At 45.9% G+C, this 21,057-nt stretch overlaps 1 protein-coding gene across 4 annotated transcripts in view; it reads right to left on the reverse strand.

The window, feature by feature from the left end:
• The window catches only part of Tut7 (terminal uridylyl transferase 7), a 51,126-nt gene that overhangs the window by 6,167 nt on the left and 23,902 nt on the right, over nucleotides 1–21,057 (reverse strand). The window contains exons 13-28 of one of the 4 annotated variants that reach the window (XM_048447639.3): nucleotides 19,653–20,698; nucleotides 19,000–19,150; nucleotides 17,677–17,763; nucleotides 16,756–16,856; nucleotides 14,523–14,580; nucleotides 12,439–12,542; nucleotides 10,896–10,985; nucleotides 10,375–10,488; nucleotides 10,115–10,192; nucleotides 9,262–9,439; nucleotides 7,058–7,105; nucleotides 6,883–6,974; nucleotides 5,810–5,925; nucleotides 4,180–4,505; nucleotides 1,789–1,873; nucleotides 1,543–1,606 (exon numbers count right to left, since the gene is read on the reverse strand). In XM_048447639.3, the coding sequence (XP_048303596.3) occupies nucleotides 1,555–1,606; nucleotides 1,789–1,873; nucleotides 4,180–4,505; nucleotides 5,810–5,925; nucleotides 6,883–6,974; nucleotides 7,058–7,105; nucleotides 9,262–9,439; nucleotides 10,115–10,192; nucleotides 10,375–10,488; nucleotides 10,896–10,985; nucleotides 12,439–12,542; nucleotides 14,523–14,580; nucleotides 16,756–16,856; nucleotides 17,677–17,763; nucleotides 19,000–19,150; nucleotides 19,653–20,698 (2,726 nt within the window). In that variant the 3' untranslated portion in view covers nucleotides 1,543–1,554. Of the gene's footprint in view, nucleotides 1–1,542; nucleotides 1,607–1,788; nucleotides 1,874–1,934; nucleotides 2,000–4,179; nucleotides 4,506–5,809; nucleotides 5,926–6,882; nucleotides 6,975–7,057; nucleotides 7,106–9,261; nucleotides 9,440–10,114; nucleotides 10,193–10,374; nucleotides 10,489–10,895; nucleotides 10,986–12,438; nucleotides 12,543–14,522; nucleotides 14,581–16,755; nucleotides 16,857–17,676; nucleotides 17,764–18,999; nucleotides 19,151–19,652; nucleotides 20,699–21,057 lie in introns of all 4 variants that reach the window. The other 3 variants (XM_048447637.3, XM_048447641.3, XM_048447640.3) reach the window with 3 other exon arrangements.

Below are 21,057 nucleotides of genomic sequence, written 5' to 3' on the forward strand. Positions count from 1 at the left end.
ACCTCACCCTGGTAATCCACCATGCTCTCTTTAGCATCCCTCCACAGGCCTGGGGCACGGCAGGAGGGCCCTGACCTTGACACTACAGTCAAGGCTAGGCAGGTTCCAATTCCTTTCCACTGCTTTGCAGAGGCCTCAGAGAGGCCAGGTGCCAAGCCCAGGGCTGAGCTCAGCCTGCACACAGAGCTCCAGGCAGCAGCCACAAAGCACTGCATTCGCTGCAGTCTGAGACCCAGCCCTGGCTCCTTCCGGAGTCATCTTCCTCTCCGTCTCCCTTACTCCCAGGGTCCACACACTTCCCTTTGCTCCCTGTGCTTTACTTGCTGGTAGATCTCCCCAGCACAGGGGCTTAAAATGCCATCTCCACACCGACAACACTTACACTCCTTTTTGCAGCCTGGACCAATTAAATGCCAGGTTCACATATTCAACTGGCCACTCGACATCCCTGACCTGGAATTCCACAGCTACCACCATGAAACAGATCTTTCCCCAGCACAACAAAGCTCTCCTTTGTTCTTCCAGTTCTCAGAGACTGCCGTGACATGAGCCTCACTGGGTCTTCATGTCAGCGCCCAGAATATCCATACCCAACCATCTTCCCTGACACTCCACTCAAACCTGTGACCACCTTGGTTAGTACCCTGTGGCTGCAGCGCTCCTGGCCTGGCCTTTACAAGACTTCAGACAGCATTGTTCCTCTAAGGTCCAGCACTGCCCATCTCACTGAGCAAACCTTCCAGGCCCTCCTGTAACTGCTGGAGTCTCAGGACACTAGCCTTCATGTCCCACTGCTCTCCCATGCTCACACCATCCCTGCCACAGCCTAGGGCTGAAGAGCAGGAACTGCTACCAGTTAAAGGTCTGTCTCCTCTCCACCTGACCCTCACTTCCTATGACTCGGCTGACTTGAGATGATATTTTATCAGAGGGGACACCACCATGCTCAGCATCATTTTGTGATTTCCCTGCTTAAAGCATCTGTTGCCATCTGTTGTCTGTCCCTGACAGGAGGGCAGAGGAGGGCTTTGCTACTCACTGGGTACATTCAGTGCTGAGGCTGGTGCCCGGTACTTAGACTCTCAACAGATGTCTGCTGCGGGGATAAAGAGGTGAAACAGCTGTCTAGTTGCAGAGTGGGGAGCTCAAGTTAGGACTTTCTTTTCTTCTTCTGGAGTATGGCAGGTAATCTCCACAAGGAGAAACAGTGAGGCCAAGACATGGCAATCCCACAGAAGTCACAAGATGCACAAGAAAGGACTCCATGGTTGAGGGTAGCAGTTCTTCCCCGGAGGATGGGAAGTTACGTGGAATACCTGAAAACTACACAGGCCGCACTTACCCACTGGACAGTCGGACTAAGGATGTGAGGTGGAAGCAGAGCAAGAGGGCTTTTTGTTTTTGTTTTGTTTTAAGTTTCCTTGAGAGGTTCTGATATCCCTCTGTCAGCACCACAAGGCACAGGAAGGCTCTCAAAAGGCATGTGGTAAAATATTCAGAGAAGAAAAACAACACATATCTGACCCTTTAAAAACCACATACCTGACTGGGGACTCAAAAATATGGTTGTTTTTTGTTTCTTTTTGTCTTCATGTAAAAGCACTGCCTAAAAAATGAAATAAATGGTTTACAAAAAACGAAGGTAAAAGCAACAGAAACAGTCTCAAACTGTGTCCAAGAGCTGGGAGAGGCAGGGGTGGCAGAAGCTTGCAGGTTAGTTGGAATGACAGACATGTATGCAGGAAACCATCCAGCAAGCCCCTGCTACCAGGGCCCAACAAGCCTTACCACACAGTACATGGGGCACAGAAGGAGGAAGCACACAGGCCAGCCAGGAGGGCCCTGCACACAGCTTCAGGCACTCCAGAAGACTCTGGGGAGTGAGCAGGACAGAGTGAACAGGGCTCCCTTCTCAGGTTTGGGCTGGCTTTTACCTGAGTAACTGGTCTCAAAGGGCTAGGTGAAGGGTATCCAGACACATAAAATGACTGACACAAACCTACAGAAAGAAAGGAACACTATTCGTTCCTATTTTAAATTTAAAGCAACGGCCCTCTTTGCCAATGTTTTAAGAAAAGTTCCTGTTGGTGTGATGGAATTCCACCCAGCCCGCTGACGGAGTGACAGGGTAGCATTTGCCGCGCTCTAGCCCACGCGTCCCTTCTGCTCTCGTGCTGACATGGACATTAGCTGTAGATACTACATGGGTCGGTTTCTAGACTGGGGCTTTCCCTTGTGGATGCTAATCCCTCTGCTAGCCAGGTGTCCTGTCGGGCTGCCAGAGATGCCACTCTCATACGTGTGCGTGTGTGTGCGCACGCATGCGGGCGCACATGCATATGTATAGGTATGTGAGTTCATTCAAGAGCAGTTCATTCTGGTTTGGGGGCAGGGTCTTTCACTGGGACGCCTTTAGTCAGTGAGCCCAAAGACCAGCCCGTCTCTGCCTCCCCAGCACAGGACTACATCATCCACTGCAGTGTCCTGCTTTCATGTCCACACTGGGAACAGAATGCAGGGCTTGAGCAAGCACTTTCCTAACTGTGCTGTCTCCTCGACCCCACTCTAACAGTTCTGAGACACCGGTGGGTCAGTAACTTACAGCCTGCTGCTGGGCGAAGGAGCACAGCTGAGGGGCGGTATAGTGTGACCACGCTGGAGGAGGGGGAAAGGGACCACAAAGGTCTGCTTCATTTTGTTTGTAAACACAGCCTTAAATCTTCATCAAATACAGAGCAGAAGAGTAATTTTGAGAAAACTATGTTAAATTGTGTCTATATTGTCTAGCTCCAACTAGGTTGAAGAAGACTATTGTCTGACCTAAACAAAATCATCTTTAACTATACTTAACTTTGAAATGGCACCTGGTTGACTTTTAGCATGTTGACTGAATGTTAACATGTCATTATTTTAATTCCTTAAAGTCACATCTCCTTCTTACAAGGGAAAATCAAGGCAGATGTTGGGGTCAGTTCTGACAAGGCTAACTCAGGCCATGGAAGTCAGCCAAAGCTGGACCATTCACAGTCAAGCATCAGTTAGAAGACAAGGTTAAAACAAACTCTTTCTATCTAATAAGGATGAGTTGGGCATGACAGCACACTTATGTAATCCCAGAACTCAGGAGGCCGGGAGTTTGAAGCCAGCTGGAACTACATAGCAAATTATAGGCTGGCTTTGACTACAATAGTTGAGCCTCTGTCTCAAAAACCCAAAGTGTGTATGGGGGAACATCTAAAGTTTAAGTCTTAAACACCAAGAGACTCTGCCTGCCAGACCTGCCATCTAAAATGGAAGCGTGCATTGGTGCTCCCAGCACTCAGGTGTTTGGAGGGGAGGATTTACAGAGTTGCCCCAGCAAATGGGCAGTCACAGTTGCTCTCTAGGGCGCCTTGTCTACACTTACCCAATTCCACCCAGGCTTATTCTCAGAACCAGTACAGTCTATGTGTTGTTTTGAAGAGCATAACTTACACAGGTTAAAGGTGCCCAGACTACTAAAAAGGTGCCTATGATGGACACAACCTACTCAGTAAAAATGACCAACTCACACCCAGCAACATAAAGGTCAACATTAGGGGCTGGTTTGATTTTTGCTAAAGACGGAGTCACACTGCTGCCTAGGCTGGTGTCAGTCTTCTGCTCAGCCTCTTACGTAGCTTTGACTACAGTCATGGACCAGAAGATCTGCACACGACTCTGAACTGTGGGCTATTCAGACATTTTCCTTTTCATCTCAAGAGTAACTATGATCATTGACAGAAAGGGTTAAAGACAAAACCCTCCACGGTTCTCTACAACACTGCCGACATCCTGTTCTTGGCTCATTTGTACCTCAGTTACCGCCTTCTGGGTGTCTCGGCAATGCTCTGAGTCACAAGCACACGGTGAGCAGCAGCCTCTCACTGGAACTTGTTTACTGGCTACAGAGACGACATGTATAAGGACTGGAGATGAGCAAACTGCCATTTCATTGGTAATTTTAGACTTTCCTAAGACTAAGTAAACTGAGGAACAAGCAGTTAAGTCACACCCGGGGACAGCACGTAAGGCGTGTGTAGGGGGTGTCGTTTCCTTACAGCGTCATCTTTGCCAAGTATATATTCCTTAAGGAAACAGTTACAAAGTGTGAAAAACTCTAAGAGGTTAACATCAAGGTCTCTGGAGAGGACTCTGTACCTGGAGAGCCTTTGAACTGTGAGCATTCCTTCTTAATGTGTCCTTCTCTTCCACAAAGGAAACAACGTTTTTCTCTCAAGTCTTTGTCATCCTGTCTCTTCCATTTTTCCACTGGCGTCCTGAGAATCTTCTCCCGCCCCAGGTCCACAGCCGCCCTCACTGGCTTGGCCTTCACAGCTGCGCACTGTGTGGGCTTGTCTTCTTTTGCTGACACTTCCTTTTCTGTGTACTTGTTCTGAATTTCTTTGTCCTCTTTGCTCCGTTTTTCTTTGCTCTCAGAGTATCTTTGGTTTGGGGTATCTTCCTGGTCTCGCCGCCGCCTCACTCTATGGAAGATAAGATACAAATAGGAAAAGTGTCCACAGAAACGGACCAAGTTACATCCACATGTTGAGACAGCCAGGACCAGAGTGTGAACAGGAAACCTTGAATTTGACAAGTTTGGCTTTTCTATTATGATTTCTGCAGTTCTTCAGCATCCAAACCCACAGCTGCCCAAGTCCTTACAGAACATGGTGTACTATAAGCACAACCCACATACCCCTCTGACAGTTACACCATACCGCCTGTTTGCGGTTGGCTGAATTTTCAGTTGTTGAGCCCTGAGCACGGAGCCTGTCTGTCACAATGCTGGGAAGCCAGTGCTTGCTGCTGAGACCAGGCCTTGGGCCCAGTCCCTGCCTGGACACTCAATCATTCCCGTGCTGCTGTGCTGACTTTCACTAAGCAGTGAAAGTTTGAACTGTAAAACTTGAATTTCACAGAAAACTTTTAACCATGGTTTTAAGGAGGTTTATCTTAAAAAATGTCAGTCACTTTTATTTTAGTTTTTAGAAGTGATTTTATTTTCTATATATGTATGTGTACCATACATACGCCAGTGTTCACAGAGGCCCTGGAATTGGCGTTACAGGTGGCTATGAGCCATAAGATGCAGGTGCTAGGGATGGAACTCGGATCCTCTGCATGAGCAGTAAGTGCTCTTAACTACCGAGTCATCTCTTTAGCCCTATTTACTTTATTTTTTGAGACAATGTCACATATAGCCCAGGATGACTTCATACCCTCTTTGTAGCTAAGGCTGGCTTTGAGATCCTGATTCTCCTGCCTCAGCCTCCCAAGTGCAGAAAGTACCGGTAAATGGCACCCAGGTATCAAGACCATTTCTTCCTGCCCTACTGATCACTAGTCCTTAAATTCCAGATTGTGACCTCCTTTGCTTAAGTGTATCCTGCAATAGGAACAGTATTGTCAACCAGGAGAACAATGACTCAAGCAGACTGTAGAAAACATCATCAGGGAACAGCACGGTGCCTGAACACTTAATCTGCTCAAGGTAATCGGTAATGATTACACTAAAAGCCACGCCCAAAATTAGGGCAAGCACCCGGCGTGGAAGACGAGCACCCAGCATGGGAGACGGCCATCTTCACATAAGCGGCCTCAGCATCTGTACCCACAGCCACATTTGGATCACTGCATCTTCATTTTTTAAAAAAAGATCTTAAATGTATATGAAGAATGCTTGATTTCAGAGGCTTATTTGATTTTCCCTGTATCAACAGACCCACACTAGAGCACAGTACAACAAGGAGATAAAACGAGGCTGCCCCTCTGGACATGAACTTACTTTCTCCTCATGGGACAGTCCTTCATGAAGTGTCCAATTTTTCCACAAATTCGGCAACACCTGTCATTTGGAGCCAGTTCTCCCTCAGTTAGGACATCTGGATCAAAAAAGTATTCCTACAAGAATAGAGCTGTGTAAAAGAGACTGCGAACAAGAGCACGGCACAGCAGAGACCCACGCGGGAACAGATTGGTTTGTTAATATCGGTACTGTTCATCCCAACAAGACCTTACAGCCAGGGAGGGCATAGCTGATAGACTGACCTAAACCTATTTCTTTTATTTCTTGACGTTGGAGGACACTGACAATGAACTGAGGACACAGTCGACGCTGAGGCAAAGGGAAGAGCTGCACGCTAGTGCTGGTGCTGCTGTGTGGCTTAAGAGAAAGAAACAGAGGGGCTGCTTCAGTTTCTGCTGCAGGAGTCTGGGATGCTGCGCCCCGCCTGCCCACTCACTGAGGAAAGCACCTATCTGAATAGACTGTGCGGGCGAAGGAGCTCTTGAACAAGCATGAGGAGGACCTCTGTAGATGTCTAGAGAGTAAAGTCTGGCGTGAGCCAACAGTGATACACTCAAAGCACCTCTACGCCCACATGGAAAAGCTGCATCAGTCTTCCTGGGGCTGGGGTGGGAAGGAATGGGAAGCTGCTGTTCAAAGGGGATAAAGTTCTGGATAGAGAGAAAAGGAGTACAGGCCTGGGGAGACCTGTTGCCAAGTAGGGGCTACGGTCAATGACATGTATTTCAAAATAACTGCATATATTTCAAATGCCACACTATAAAATGACACTGGAGAAGACAGATTTGCTAAGCAGCCTGACTGAACCATCCCTTACTGCACACTTATTAGTGACCAGATGTGCACCTTATTAGTGACTAAGATACGCACACTTATTAGTGACTAAGATGTGCGCCTTATTAGTGACTAAGATACGCACATTATTAGTGACCAAGATACGCACACTTATTAGTGACTAAGATTTGCACACTTATTAATGACTAATATGTGTGCCTTATTAGTGACTAAGGTATGCGCCTTATTGGCTTTCTAGCATTTCCACAGAAACTCACCATTTTTGAGGGGTAGTCCTTTGGAAATCCTTTGACTGGAATTCCAAATACTCTTCTACCATTGATAAAAGCTTTCATTATAAAATTTGTCACTATAAAGAAAAAAGTAAAACTTCAATTACATGCATTAAGAGAACAAGAGATGGCACCAAGTTTACAAACAAGAGTAACTTACTTTTCCTTGATAATCCAGCACCAAGATTATGATTCAAATCAAAAGGATCTGAGTAAGGAAAATGAAAGAGACAAAAAGATGATAAAGTAGGACATATAGCACCATCCATCCCGTAGCCTAGGTACACACAACAAGAAGAAAGCATCACCTCTTCGCTTAGTAAGAGGTGTGCTCGGCTAAGCAACAGAAGCCCAAACAGAAGGCAAGGCCCCCAAAGCATTGATTAGAAAAGACCACTGTGTTGCCTTCATCATCTTTATAAGTCCTTCATATTACACAGGTTGACCACTTCTGGAAAAGTACTGAGAAGACTCATTAACCAGGTGACTTAATGATGTCCGTTTGTGTTCATGTTAGGAATCACAAGCATAAATGAACAAACCAAGGGTGGGTACAGCGCTGGCTGCACACTCGTCAAGAATCACAACAGCCAATGCCATGGTGGATGGATGCAGGGAGGCAGGTATGACAGGCGTGGCTGTGAGGAACTGCACTATAAAACAGTGCTACTAAGCACTGCTTCTAAACTAAATAGTTTTATATCATTTTATAGATGATTTAAAATGCTATATACACACTACTAATGATCTGGTCATCATATGAAGATAGATATCATTTTCTCCCTGCCTAAGACAGTACTGAAGAAGGCAAAGGAAGCTCTCCCCAGGGACCTGAAGGAGCACATATGCACAGCAGGAGGAGGAGCCAGAGAAGTGAGGCACCAAGAGTCTACTGGCCGCGCTGCCAGTGGGCAAGCACCAAGCTGGGGAAAGACATCAGACGCTCCCGTCAGCTGGAGCACAGAACCCTTCCTTTGCGCTCCTCTTGCAATAAGTGCAATGAGACTATCATCCCAGTTAGACCAGTCTTGCTCTCTTCTGTTGGGGTGTGTGTGTGTGTGCGCGCATGTATGTGTGTTGTGCATGTATGTATGAGTGTGTGTTGTACTTTGGTTGTTTGCTGCGGCACTGCTCTGGGGTGGTAGGTCTGTCTCTCAGTGCTGAGATCACAGATATGGACTACCATGCTCTCAATTCACTTCCTACGCTAAACAACAACAAAAGTCATGGTAATAAGAGAAGATCCCTTCCCCCACTAATTCTGCTTTGACAGAAGCATCCAAAATGCTAGGTCCCCACCCACAGCCCAGGCTGAAGTGCACAGCCCTACATCCAACACTACCCAAAGAAATGAAGGAATCATAAAGTCTACACACCATCTAGATATCAGTGCACAGTAAGAAAATGGATCCCATGAGACCAAGAAGACATTTCCGCAGCCACTTCCTAGCTCATTAAAGCATTTGACCTTCATTTTGCTTTTAAAAATTAAATTCCTATCAGTTATGGACAACCAGCTATAAACATCAATGGCTCCAATGGATTCCTTGAGTTCAGTGGGGTGACCTGATCCAACTGCCTCAGCTTCCCAAGCGCTGGAGTCACAGGTCTGAGCACCAGGCCCAGCTGGAGAATGCCTTCTCCTTGGTCGACACTGACAAATGGTGACAGCAAGCAGAGATTCGAAAATTCATTTCTAGTGCTGTTCTCCAGCCTTTAGCAAAGTTTTATTTTAGTCTTAAATTACTTTAACTTTAATATAAAAAAACCCTTGCAAATATGTAAAAACATCACAGACCAAAATTAAGCAGACTCCAAACCTGTACAACTCAATGCATCTCTATACAGTTAGACTAGGCATTCAGGTCAGAAGCTGTGGAAATCTACATTAGGTTTTAAACATTAAGTATTAAATGTTTCATGCACTTGCTTACCCATGACCAAAAACAAAACAAACAAAATCCACATCAGAATTAGAACTGGAAAAACAATTCATCTCAGGTTTAAACATCCCACTCACTACCTTGAGACTGTCTCGTGTCTACTGCTGCCCTGTGCTCTCACACACATCCAACATTAGTGGAAGGGTTATTCTGCTGAACAAAGACTTTTGAACTCATGTCAGGCCTCACCTGGAGGTACTAGGTAATTAAAAGTGAACCTTTAGGGTGGTATGGGCCTCACAGGGCAGCTGCACTGCAGACTATGGGCAGCGGTTCAGTGACTGCCCCACAGAAGCTGTGTTGCCAGAAGAGCCAGGAGGGGCTCATGGCTTAGAGTCGACGTCAAACTTGAAAGGTTCTGTATATCACTCCTCAAACTTGATAGACCAACAGCTCACTTCTAATTTGACTTCATTCATACCTTCAATAACGATGTATTTTGAGGTCCACTGTTTCTTAAAAGTCGTAAGCAGACCTTTTCTTCTGATGCTGATTACATGCTCTTTAAAATCAAACTCCTCTGTGTAGAAGCGGAGGAGTCCCAACCATAGCTGCCCAACAGATTCTGTATTTTTTCCATATTCTGGCCAACAAGTGGGCTAGAGAGAGAAGGGAACAAGAGATATCACTCCATTACAAAGTGCTAACAGCAGTATGTCTTTGCACTCCAGGAGAACAATCTATACTAGTTAACTGTCTTACATACACAAAATGTAATAAGTTCTCATTCACATTTTTTTGTTTTGTTTTGGGTTTTTTTGAGACAGAGTTTCTCTGTGTAGCTTGGCTGTCTTGGATCTCGCTTTGAAGACCAAGATGGCATTGAACTCACAGAGATCCAACTGCCTCTGTCTCCCAAGCACTGGGATTAAAGGTGTGTGCCACCACACCTGGCTTTCTTTCACGTTTTAAAATAGCATTTACACGAGTCTATTAACCGCTACTCTGACTTGGACTTAGAGACAACTCAAGAGTTTCCACGATGTATCATCTCAGAATCTGTGGAGAAACTTAAGAGCTGTGCAGTCAGCAGGACAGAACTCAGTGCAGATCTGCAAAGTCTCAGAAAGAAGCGTCACGCAACAAAAACGTGTTCCCTTGGAAGAGTTACTCCCAAGAGCCAGTGGACATTGGTGAGGTCCCGGGTGCAGTGCCTGTGACGCACTTAGCTTGATAGAAGAGAACATTCAAGAATGTCCCCACTGTCGTAACAGACAGATGTCAACTATAGCACAGGACAACTTTTAGCCAAATCTTTACCTTAAAATACTCACCAGTTCATCTATTTGATCAAAAAAGTAAATATTCCAGCCATCAACAAGTATTTCTGGTTTCTTTTCACCTTTGTATATCTGAAATTAATTTAAAAAGTATTAGTATAGAATGAAAAACTAATGTGTTGATACCAACACACCTAGCAAAAGTTGGAAACTTAACTACAGAATTACAGCACGCTAGCAGAGGCAGAGGCTCAGAGACAGCCCAGTTCTGCAGAGGACACAGGCCCAGTTCTGCAGAGGACACAAGTGGGTACCTCTTGGAGCACAGGGATGACAGGTGGAGACCTCTGCTGAAGGAAGTATAGCACCATAAGAGTGTAGGCATAGGATGATAAGCTGCCTCTGGACGCGTCACCGATGTCACACATCTAGAGGGAGGAGACAGCACTGTGAACGCCATTTCTACAAGGCTCGCAGTCATCCAGCACCCTACCTCATCTGAGGAACTAATACAAAAATTACATTTTCAAAATGAAAATATGTCAACTAAAGCAATCAACCCAATCTAAATTAAACTGAACTCAAGAAAGTAGTGGGCTGTTAGTCACAACAGAGTTATTATGAAAAACAAAAACACATCAAGACTGGGTGTGGTGGCTCATGCCTTTAATCCTAGTACTTGGGAGGCAGAGGCAGGAGGATATCTGTGAATTTGAGACCATGAGTTCCAATCTAGCCCACTGTGTGTGCAAGGTGGGAGTGTCACATTTACACTTTCAAAAGGATTCGCAAATACAGAACAATTTCCAACTAAGCCACAAGCAGCAGCACCTACCTTTGTAAACACTTTCATGGTGTAGCACAAATATTTCACTCTGGGATCAATGGCTGAGTATGCAGATAAGAGTCTTGTGTTATGAAGAGCCTGTTGGAATGGAAAGGACACCATGAGGTTTGAAAACATTCTGACCTAGAAAGGTTTGCACTGCAACAGTTTAGATAACAACAAATACATGCAACTTCTGATTTCATTAATAAATTTTTAGTCTGCATAAACAAAAAAATCCATTTAAATAAACAAGCATGTTACTAGGTGTGGTTGTTGTGATTTAGAAAAAAGAAGCATGCGAGAGAAAGATGCCGTGTGACAGAGTTCACGGGAGGGGTTTTTATTAGGGGAAAGGGAATGAACAGGAGGGAAGAGGAAGGGAAGACCGACCTCTGGACACAGGAGTGGCAGAAGAGAAGAGAGCAGAGGAGAGAAAGATAGAGACAGAGAGACAGAGATGGCAGGTAGCTATTGTGCATAGGTGGTGCTCTTAGTGGCTACAGCTGAGGACGCATACCCCAAGGTCAGGACAGTACAGATGTCTAAATACTAACTGGTGACATAGGCCTGCCATCCTAGCACTCAGCAGACGGAGGCAGAAACAAAATAAGGAGTTTCCTCTGAGCAGATGTAAGACATCCCCTTTCCCTGTGGCATCATATGAGCCAAATGTTCTCAGGCCCCACTGGGTCTGGAGCACCCATGTGTGAGGCCAACAAGGAGGGACACAGTACACAAACCAAATCACAGTCAAGTTCAAGCCAGGGAGACAAACCTGCTACTCTGACCTCATCTGAAGTGAATCTTCTCTTGGGCTCATGTTTGTGCGCGCACACAAACACACACGCACATACATACTCTCTGACACACACCTACACATGCACACATACAAACTCTCACACTGAAACTGATGAGCATTTGACCACAGGGTAGGGATGGAAGGAGTGTGGGCAAATAAATACCCCACCACTGAGTCACACTTTTAGCTCGTGTGGATACGAATAGCCACTGAATTCTCCATAGCCCCAGCCTCAGAATACTACAAGACAAACATGAAGCACCCAAATAATCCCCAAAGACAGAGTAAAATAAGGGCAGAGAGCTGCCTCAGCTACTGGGGTTAAGGCCGAGCAGCCAAACAGATGGGGTAAGGAAGATGAAACAAATTTCACTGATTTATTTATCTTTAAAGACACTCATTCCTCTTGATCTCTCTAAAGAAAATGCCTGAAACACCAGGCATGGTAATGTCTGTTTGTAATTTTAGTACTTGTGGGATGGAGCCAGGAAGACCAGAAGTTCAAGGTATGGTTAACCTCAGCACTACGAAACCCTGTCTCAACCCCCCACTCCCAGCCCCTACAAAAACAAAGACTGGATGGGAGGAAGCAAGCAAACAGGAAGCTTAAAAAAAGTACTCAAGAAGGAACCAAACTAGGAGGTTTACTACATGTCAAGTGAGAGGTCAGACTGGGGTAGGCTAGTCTTTGAGACTCTTAAAAAAAATGAAAGAAAGAAGGATAGGCTGGCCGAACCCTAGGAATCTTACCAGTGTGTTATACAAGCTGATGTCGACCTCTAGACCACTTCTTAGATGGAAGAACTTCACAATGGGCACCTTGGCTGTAGTGATGGGCAGGATGTTCCTCAGGCCTAAGAGGGGGAAGACACAGGATTACACACGCTGGGCTCCATGATAAACAAAACCTGACTTGAGCTGCCCCACTGAACCAATCAACAAAGTTTGCTAGGAATAACTAACTGTCTTCATCTATTAGCACACTGATATTTGATTGCTAGGAATAACTAACTGTCTTCATCTATTAGCACACTGATATTTGATTGCTAGGAATAACTAACTGTCTTCATCTATTAACACACTGATATTTGAAGCACAAGAACCAAAAAGTCCACTGTCCTTCATAAACCAACTGACCCATGAGAAGCTGCAAGTGTGTGTGTGTCCTGGCCGGGGGCGGGGGGGTGGTGGTGGTTTCCACGGAGGAGCTACTGGAGCGTGCATTCATGAATCCCACCTCCCTTTCCATCTGATCACTATTACACAGCAGAGCTAGAAACAACGCTGGAAAGGAAGGAATGACCTTCAGTAGAGCTACACTTTGGAACACTGATGTAGGGGAGTGGAGGGCATTTACCTGGCAAGGAAAGTGGCACAAAAAGGCTTCAGGGCCCTTCCATGGCACTATGTGGACTGGAAAATGGACTTGAGGGGAAGGAAAATGTGTTATAAGAAACAGGAGGAAACTGAGAAGAATTATCCTTGAGGACAAAGCAGAATGGAGAATCACAGGCACAGGGTTGAACCAAGTTCCTGGTGAACAACAACCAGAGGCACAGGGATAGAGGCAGGGTGACTCCTCTATAGAAATGACTGTGTCCTAACAACAACCATTGAACATGGTTTGTCTTACAAAATATACGCTGAAGATGCTTAGGACAGGACAGTCTACCTCAACCCAGGTGATGAGAAGACCGAGAGCAAGCAAGGGTGAGTTTACAGTCATCGTCAAAGTCCAGCTCAGTCCTGAAAATTAAAAACTGTCAAATCTACGAACTTTGGTTTCTTTGCATACCCTGAGAATCCAAACAAAACTAATGGACTCTTCCCTGAAGAAAGTATCTTCTCAACATACATAGGAAATCTTATCTTTATGTGTGTGCACACCCATGAGTGTGTCCACAAGAACAGGGACCATGTTGCTCACCCTCATTCCTTACTATTAGAACAGAAGTTTAAGAGGTTAGTGTTTAAAGAAAGTATTGTGTCAAGTGTGGTGGCTTGCACCTGCAATACTAGGCAGTCAGGAGGCTGAGGCAAGAGTTTTGAGTTCAAGGCTACATTAGATCCTGTCTCAAAAACAAGAACTCTTCCCAAAAAAACAAAAACTCCCAAATTCAACCAAAACTAACCAATTAATCAACTAACCACTCCACCCAGCAAATAGCCAGACATTCATAATCCCAGAGTGAGTTTGAGGCTAGCCTGGGTTACATGTTTAAGACAGAGCTAACATTGGACTTCAGTGGTTGGTAGAGTGCTTGCCTCTGATGATCAAGGCCTCAGACTCTACCCCCACCAACAGACAAGAAAGCAAGCAAACATACACTTTCACTATTTGGGTCCACAGCTGCCCCCAAGAGCATTTCTGGTTTGTATGTCATTTGCCGGACCTACACATTCTATCTCTCTAACTATCGGAAACTACCTATAACAGTCTTCTAGATCTGTGATGAGAATCAAGCTATGTTAGGCGTCTTGTTTACAGTTCAGTTTGTTGTGCAGAAGGGGATGCAAAGTCAATTCACCAGGTCTCTGTGCTCTTTACCACACGCCACGGGTTTTCAGCAATGTCTACAGTTGGATTCACATGTAAGGCAAAATGACTTAAATCTCTCACCTGCCTTGAATATGTCTTGACAAAAACAAGATAATTAGCATCACCCACACAGGCATTACTACCAGTTCTCTTCCATATTAGACTATATTTTAATGACACTAACATTACATATATTTACAAATGAGAGGGCATACTGTCTCATTGGCATGAATAAATTCTAAATATATATAACACAAAAGAAAAAAAAAAGGACTTTTAAAAAATGTATAGTTACCTGAATGCTTTCTGAGGACTCTCGCCAGTTCCTCAATAGTTCTTACGCAGTCTAACCCCTGCAGCAAAGGCACAAGAAAATGGAAGCTAAATCAGAAAACAAGCTGGCCTGTTGGCACATACCTGTAATCTTAGCTACTCGGGAGACTGAGGTAAGACAGTCAACAATTATAGGGCTGTCTGGGCTGCATAGTAAGTTCAAAGCCAGCCTGGGTAACTTAGTAAGACTCAGGGGAAGGACTGGGGATGGAACTCAGTGCTAGAGTGCTTCTCTAGCTTGTGTGAGGCTCTAGGTCAGACCCAAAGCAAACAGCAGCCAGCAGGAAGCAAGGTCCTGTACAGTGACAGTTTCTATTCCCTTCAGAGGCAGAGGGGGGGCATTTCAAATCATTTTCCTTCTGGTTTTATTTGTGTGCACACACATGTCAGGACTTTACATGTGTGAATGAGAGCATGCATGTCAAAAAACAGCTTTTCAAGAGTCAGCTTCTTTTCCCACTGTGGGATTCAGGCAGTGAACTTGAGTCATCAGAGTTGGCACTGACGCACTTTTAACCTCCTGAGTTGTCTCATCAAGCCTAATTTCAGAAGGTTTTTACGTTCCTTTCAGTGGAGTGTCAATTACTATACACACAAAACACCCTAAAGATATGCAAACCTCTAAAGATGTCATAATTGCTTTTGGATGTACAACAAAAGTCAAATTCAGAACTTCCAGAAAGGTCTTTGAGCCATGAGAACGTTCTCACTTGGAAGACTACCTTAGGTATGGATGTGCATGAGGGCTTCTGGACTTTGTCTCATTTATGCTGGTCGATCTGCACACAGTTTAACTGAGAACTGACGGCTTGCTGTGGACAGTGAGTTCAGGTGACTAGTCCCCTGTGGGACTAGTCAAAATTAAAGTCACACAGTAATCTGGATGGTATTTTGGCCAAGTCATACTTCATGCTTGTGTTGTTTTCCAGACAAGTCCCTGGGTGCAGCCCAGGCTGATCTCAGATTCAAGGTCTTCCTGTCTGTGGAATGCAAGCACACACCACTGTGCCTTGTGATCCCTGTCTGCGTGAGTTCTTCTGATGGTTATACAGACCCTACGACGTATTTAGGGCTTCAGAAATACTGTCAAAAGTAGTGTCTAAAACACATTAATGACAGTCAACATTGAGGAGACACAGTGGGTCAGTCCATATGGTAGACCTAATGTCCCTTTACAACAGCACCAAACTCCAGGCAGACCTACTTTGGGCTATTTTGCTGGAGTCAGAGATGCCCTGGAACGCAGACTCAGAACAAAGAGATGGACAGAGCTCCTGAGCAGCCGTGCAGCAGCCTCTATGGTGACTCAGCGCACGGCCCTGCCTGGCCTGCTAAGGCACTTCTCAGACTGTGGTCAGAGAGAGCACAAACAGGACTGGGGCGGCACTGTGCTAACACAACAGTGAGGACAGGCTTTAGAGTGGCACCAAGGCACAGGCCATCACCCCAGGATTCAGAGACCGAGGCAGGAGGATCCAGACTGGCCTGAACTAGACAGTAGACCCCATCTTCAAAAGGAGAGGGGAAAGTCAACAACAACAAACCAGGCTCTAAGCTGGATTTCAGAATAAGGGGTGTACTGTGCTGTCTCTGGACACATGATCCAAGCCACCCAAGAGAGAACTTCCCAAAGCAACAGGGGGAACAGAAATTATTACTGCCTATCAAAATACACATTTGGTACTGATAAGATCAACTCTGTCTCAAATCTAGGTCCTGTACTATAAAGTCAGTACTCACCATGTATAAGCAAACCAACACCACAGGCAACTCTAAAAGGATGGGTGTGCTGGTCTAGTGGCTAAGCAAATGGGTACTGGTGAAGGCGGAAGGCGGTCTGGCTCCACAGCATCCAGAATGATCTGCACTACGTGGGAAAGCCCCTTCAAAGCTATCTAGCCAATGCGCACGCTCTGCTTTTTTTCTATACAGCCCAGGCTGACCTTGAACTTCTAGCGGCCCTCCTTCATCAGGCTCCCAGGTGCTGGGATCACAGGTGTGCACTACCCATGCCCCCAGAGCTTCCTACTCTTTACATCCCCTCCAAGCGGGCCAGTGCAGGTATCAGAGGCTGTGCTGTGTGGTGCACTGCATGTGGAATGCCCCGGCACATTCCAGATGCCTCACAATTCTGCCAGTGAGGACGGCGCTAACCACATGTTCACAGCGCATGTGTGTTCACGTGGCAACCGTACCTCAGCAGTTTCATGTCCGTTAATTGTCATACAGACGTCAAGGTCACTCTGTTTGAACCCAAATCCATTTTTGGAGGAGCCAAACAAGCTCAACTTAGTTCCTGTTAGGGACAGATGACAAGTAATAGCTCATTACCTGAGTACATTTAATTGTTGTTTTAATGAATCCAAAATACCAATTGCTAACTATCCTATCTCATAGTTCAGGTCTTTAAATGTTTTTATGACATTTATTTAGTTATTCACTGTGTCTGTGTGCGCATGTGAAAGGCAGAAGACAGTATGTAGGAGCTGGTTTTTCTTTCCGCCATGTGGGTCCTGAACTCAGGGCGTCAGGCTTGACATCAAGGCCATTTACCTGTTGCACCATCTTGCCAGCCCCAGTGTCTTTTTAACCACACATTTATTCTTACTGGTTCCCTCAGTTTACTTAAAAACACATGCTGTATATGACATGAAAGATTAGGGGATACCACTTTATACCAAAATGCAAGAATGTTTCAAGGAAAAATGTGGACCATTTACTACTTTAAGAGCAATGCTTGCAGTGTGCCTTAAAAAACTGACTTTCCCCGCTGTGTGTGTCTACGTATACTAGTCTTATGTCCTCAGAGACCAGCGGTGCTAGATCCCCTGAAGTTGGTCTGCAAGAGCAGCATGTACTCCTAATGGCTAAGCCAGCTCTCTAGCTCCTGTAAAGGTGTGGGACTGACTCACCTCACGTGTGCTGGGTGATCTGCACCTGTCATCTTCCTATTGTAAACTACATGTGGTGGACCAAAGCCCATCCCAGACATACAGACTACCTTGCCTCTGACCCTGCCCACCACAAGGATTTCTCGTCGCTGCTGTAGTTAGTGTGCCTGTGATACACGTGATCATTCATTACCTTTCCTTTCCTAAACATAAAAAACTACTCACCTGGAAAGTCCTGTTTTATGAAACTTTCTAGATTTTGCCGGATATGTTCGCGAGCCTGATCGTCTACAAGAGTTGGAGAAAAATCCTCTGAAAGCAAACAGACACAATGAGCAGGGGGTGGTTTAAAAAAGGAAAAAGAGTTGGCATTGCTAGAAAACCTGAAAAGATAGTTTTGAAAAAAAGACAACATACAAGCTTCAAAAACTAGATTTGATGCCTTCTCAGCAGACAATTCTAGCAATAAAAAGCAGACAGACAGTATCTTTCAAGCTAGGCCTGTGGGACATAGCTGTAATGTCAAGTGGAGGGAGGGGGAAGAGGGGGTCACTGCAGGAGCCACTCAGGAGACCCTGCCTCAGGAAGTCTATCCCCGAGAACTGCCCTGAAGACAAGCCAACTGGGACAGGAACTCAAAACCTGAGTTGACAAAATCCTCTAGAATTCCAACAGAAATGTCTGTGGGCTGTTTTGTTTTTAACTGGGAGCCTGGTTTTCTTTTTTACTATCTGAAAAAGTTTAACAAAATGAAAATGTCAATGACAGCTGGACAATCCTGGATATTGGGAGGTTAAGGTAGAGGAGGAGTGCATGCATTCAAGAATTCAATAACATGATGAAACTGTATCAGAGAGGGAAGGCAGGATTAAGCTGGGCACGATAGCTCTGCCTATGATCCTAGTACCATGGAGGCAAAGGCAGGAGGTCAGCGAGTTCAGTGGCAGCTTCAGTTACAGAGAGGGCCATAGGGGAAGCTCCTTAAAATGTCAATGTGGAGTATTGAGTACATCCAGTCTAGGCAGCAGTCGGCTTCTTGTGGAAATAGAAACCGTGCTTCCCCAACGACTGTTCCTTAAAGAGCTTGCACGAGGACTTTTCACTAGTGTTCACTGAAGTGTGCTTTCCCTCAGGGCTCTGGGACTGTCCCAGGGAAGGGAGAGTCCGAGGTTCCAGAACATCAGATCAAAGCAGTGTCTTGTGAACCCACGGTGGCTAAGGCTGACTACATGAGATCAAGCAGTCAATATTCCAGTGTGGACGGGCTAAGGAGCCCTCATGCTAACTGAGGAGCTATGACAGCTGATGGCGTCTGGGAGAGGGAGATGTGACTCCAGTGGATGGCCCCACAGAAGGAGTCTATGGGAAGCACAGACTGGATCAGTGAGAGGTGGGGAGTGGACGCAGGAGGAGTTGGGGAGGAGTGGCCTGTGAACATGACCACAACATACTATGGATTCTCAAAGGACTACCTACAAGGCTGACAGGGATCTGAATGACCCTTGAGTGTCAACCCTCAGGGCACATCAGGGAACACAGAAGACTTACTGTAACACTGGATGCAAACTTGATCTAAGATATTTGAGAACTTGGGTGTCAGTGGTGGCAGAGGTTCCAGTTGGATTCTCTTGAAGTCCTCAGGACAGTCCTTCTTTAGATGGCCTTCTCGCTTACACAAGCTACACACTACTGTAGGAGACTGCAGAGATATGGTAAACCAGAGCAAGCGTGAGTGAGAATCTTGGCTAAAAAGGGTCCTAGAAAAAAATTAACTACACATATACCCTAATTTAAGCTACTCCAAATGGACTGAGAGATGGGATGTGGTGCTGGTGACGTCAGGAGAGATGAGAACTGTCTGTGTCCTACGCACTTCTCAAGGAGGGACATGGATCAAGTGGTGTGAAATGGATCAGAATGTGTGAAACCACAGCCAGATGGGAAGCTGCTGTTCTAATGCAGACATGGAAACCATGAGCTCAGCTGGTAAATGGCACCTGCAGCCAAGCCTGGTGACCTGAGCTCAATTCCTAGGACCCACACAGTGAAGGGGAGAACTGACTTCCACATGCAGGGGCAAACAGTGCACATGCCTCTTCCTCACAGGAGATAAATGGATAGGTGTAATAGGAGAACACCAGTAACGGTATTCATTAGAATTATCCAGAGTCCCCAGATCTAAGACCACCAGCGACCATTACCTTGCCTTTGGTGAAGGTCAATTTTCTAAATTCATAGAAGAAGTCAGACTGGTCCCTGGGTGAATTTTCCTCGGGAAAGCTTTTCTCATTAAGACTTATTCTGTTTAGGTCTGTGAGCAAAGTCCCATCCATGGGTTCTCCACACTTGTCGAGATCTTCACTCTTAGCAGGCTCGGTCAAGTCATCCTCTTCAGAGAGGACATCCTCCTCACCTGACCCAGTGTGCCTGTTGTCCCCCTGATGTTCACTAGCACCCCCCTCCTCATCTTCTGTGTGGTTCACGCTGAGGCTGGGCTCCTCCTCCTCCTCCTCCTCCTCCTCCTCCTCGTCATCGTCATCATCGAGGTGCACGACTGCTGGCCCCTGGCCCTGGGCTCCAGGGGAAAAGCAGTTCAGAGGTTCCTCCAGTTCAGCACCGCCCGTGTGTCCTTCATTTACGTCAGCCTTGTCATCCAAGGAGGCGCAGCTGTCCTGCTCCTTGGCACGAGAACTCCGGAGCCCGACTAACTCCAGTGTGTTGTCTGCCTGGAGACCACACAGGCCACCACAGTTCTGAAGTTCTGAATGCTTGCTGCAGCTTAAGCCTTGATCATCAGTGCTCCAAAGACACTCGGCCTTCCTTTTCGCTTTCTCATTGTCACTTCCTGTTTCTTGAGGCTGTGCTGTGGCATCCTCACAGCCCCTGCAATGGACCTCTGTTTGCTGTATCTCCTCTGGTGGGCTTCCCAACAGCTCAGTGCTACTTTTAAGAATAAGCAGTTGTGCCTTGCAGGCTTCTGAGGTGGGCACATCAGGACCTTGAGCCATAGCTGCTTTCCCTGGTTGATCAGTATCTGTCGCTTGGAGCTTTGGGCCACAATTCCTTGCTCCTTTATCTGGATCCGAAACATGGGTAACGGGGCTAGAAGGCTTTGTGAGGTTGGGTTTTGTGGCTCTATGTGGAAGAGCAAAATATTTGTATGTTGTCCTCAAACAATGAAGTATGTACTCAAACACGGGTTGGTTATTCAGGGTCCTTGCCACATTTCTTTTAACAGAATAGGGGTCTGCAACAGGAAAAAAAAAAAAAAAAAAAAGAGAGAGAGAGAGAAGAAAAAAAAGAGAAAGCCACCACTTCATATTCTTTTATTTCGCCATGCTTAAAACTAGACTTTCCAAGGTAACGCAGGTAACAACAGTAAAATGGATCATGCGCCTTACATGCTTTAGTACATTTAAAAACAACTCGGGTGGGAGTGAGGGCGGCAGTTTAAGAGCTGAAAGCAATGCTCCTGAGTCTCCTGCTCTCCGCAGAGAACCCCGCGAACTGGTTCCCTTCCCTAGCTGCTCAGTGACTGGAGGGAGGAAAGATATCACTACTGTGGCTCTGGGGAACTCAGACTTCCCGACGGGCTTTGTGACCGAG

Source organism: Myodes glareolus, chromosome 14, assembly GCF_982192425.1.
Source record: "Myodes glareolus chromosome 14, mMyoGla1.1, whole genome shotgun sequence".
Lineage (NCBI taxonomy): Eukaryota > Metazoa > Chordata > Mammalia > Rodentia > Cricetidae > Myodes > Myodes glareolus.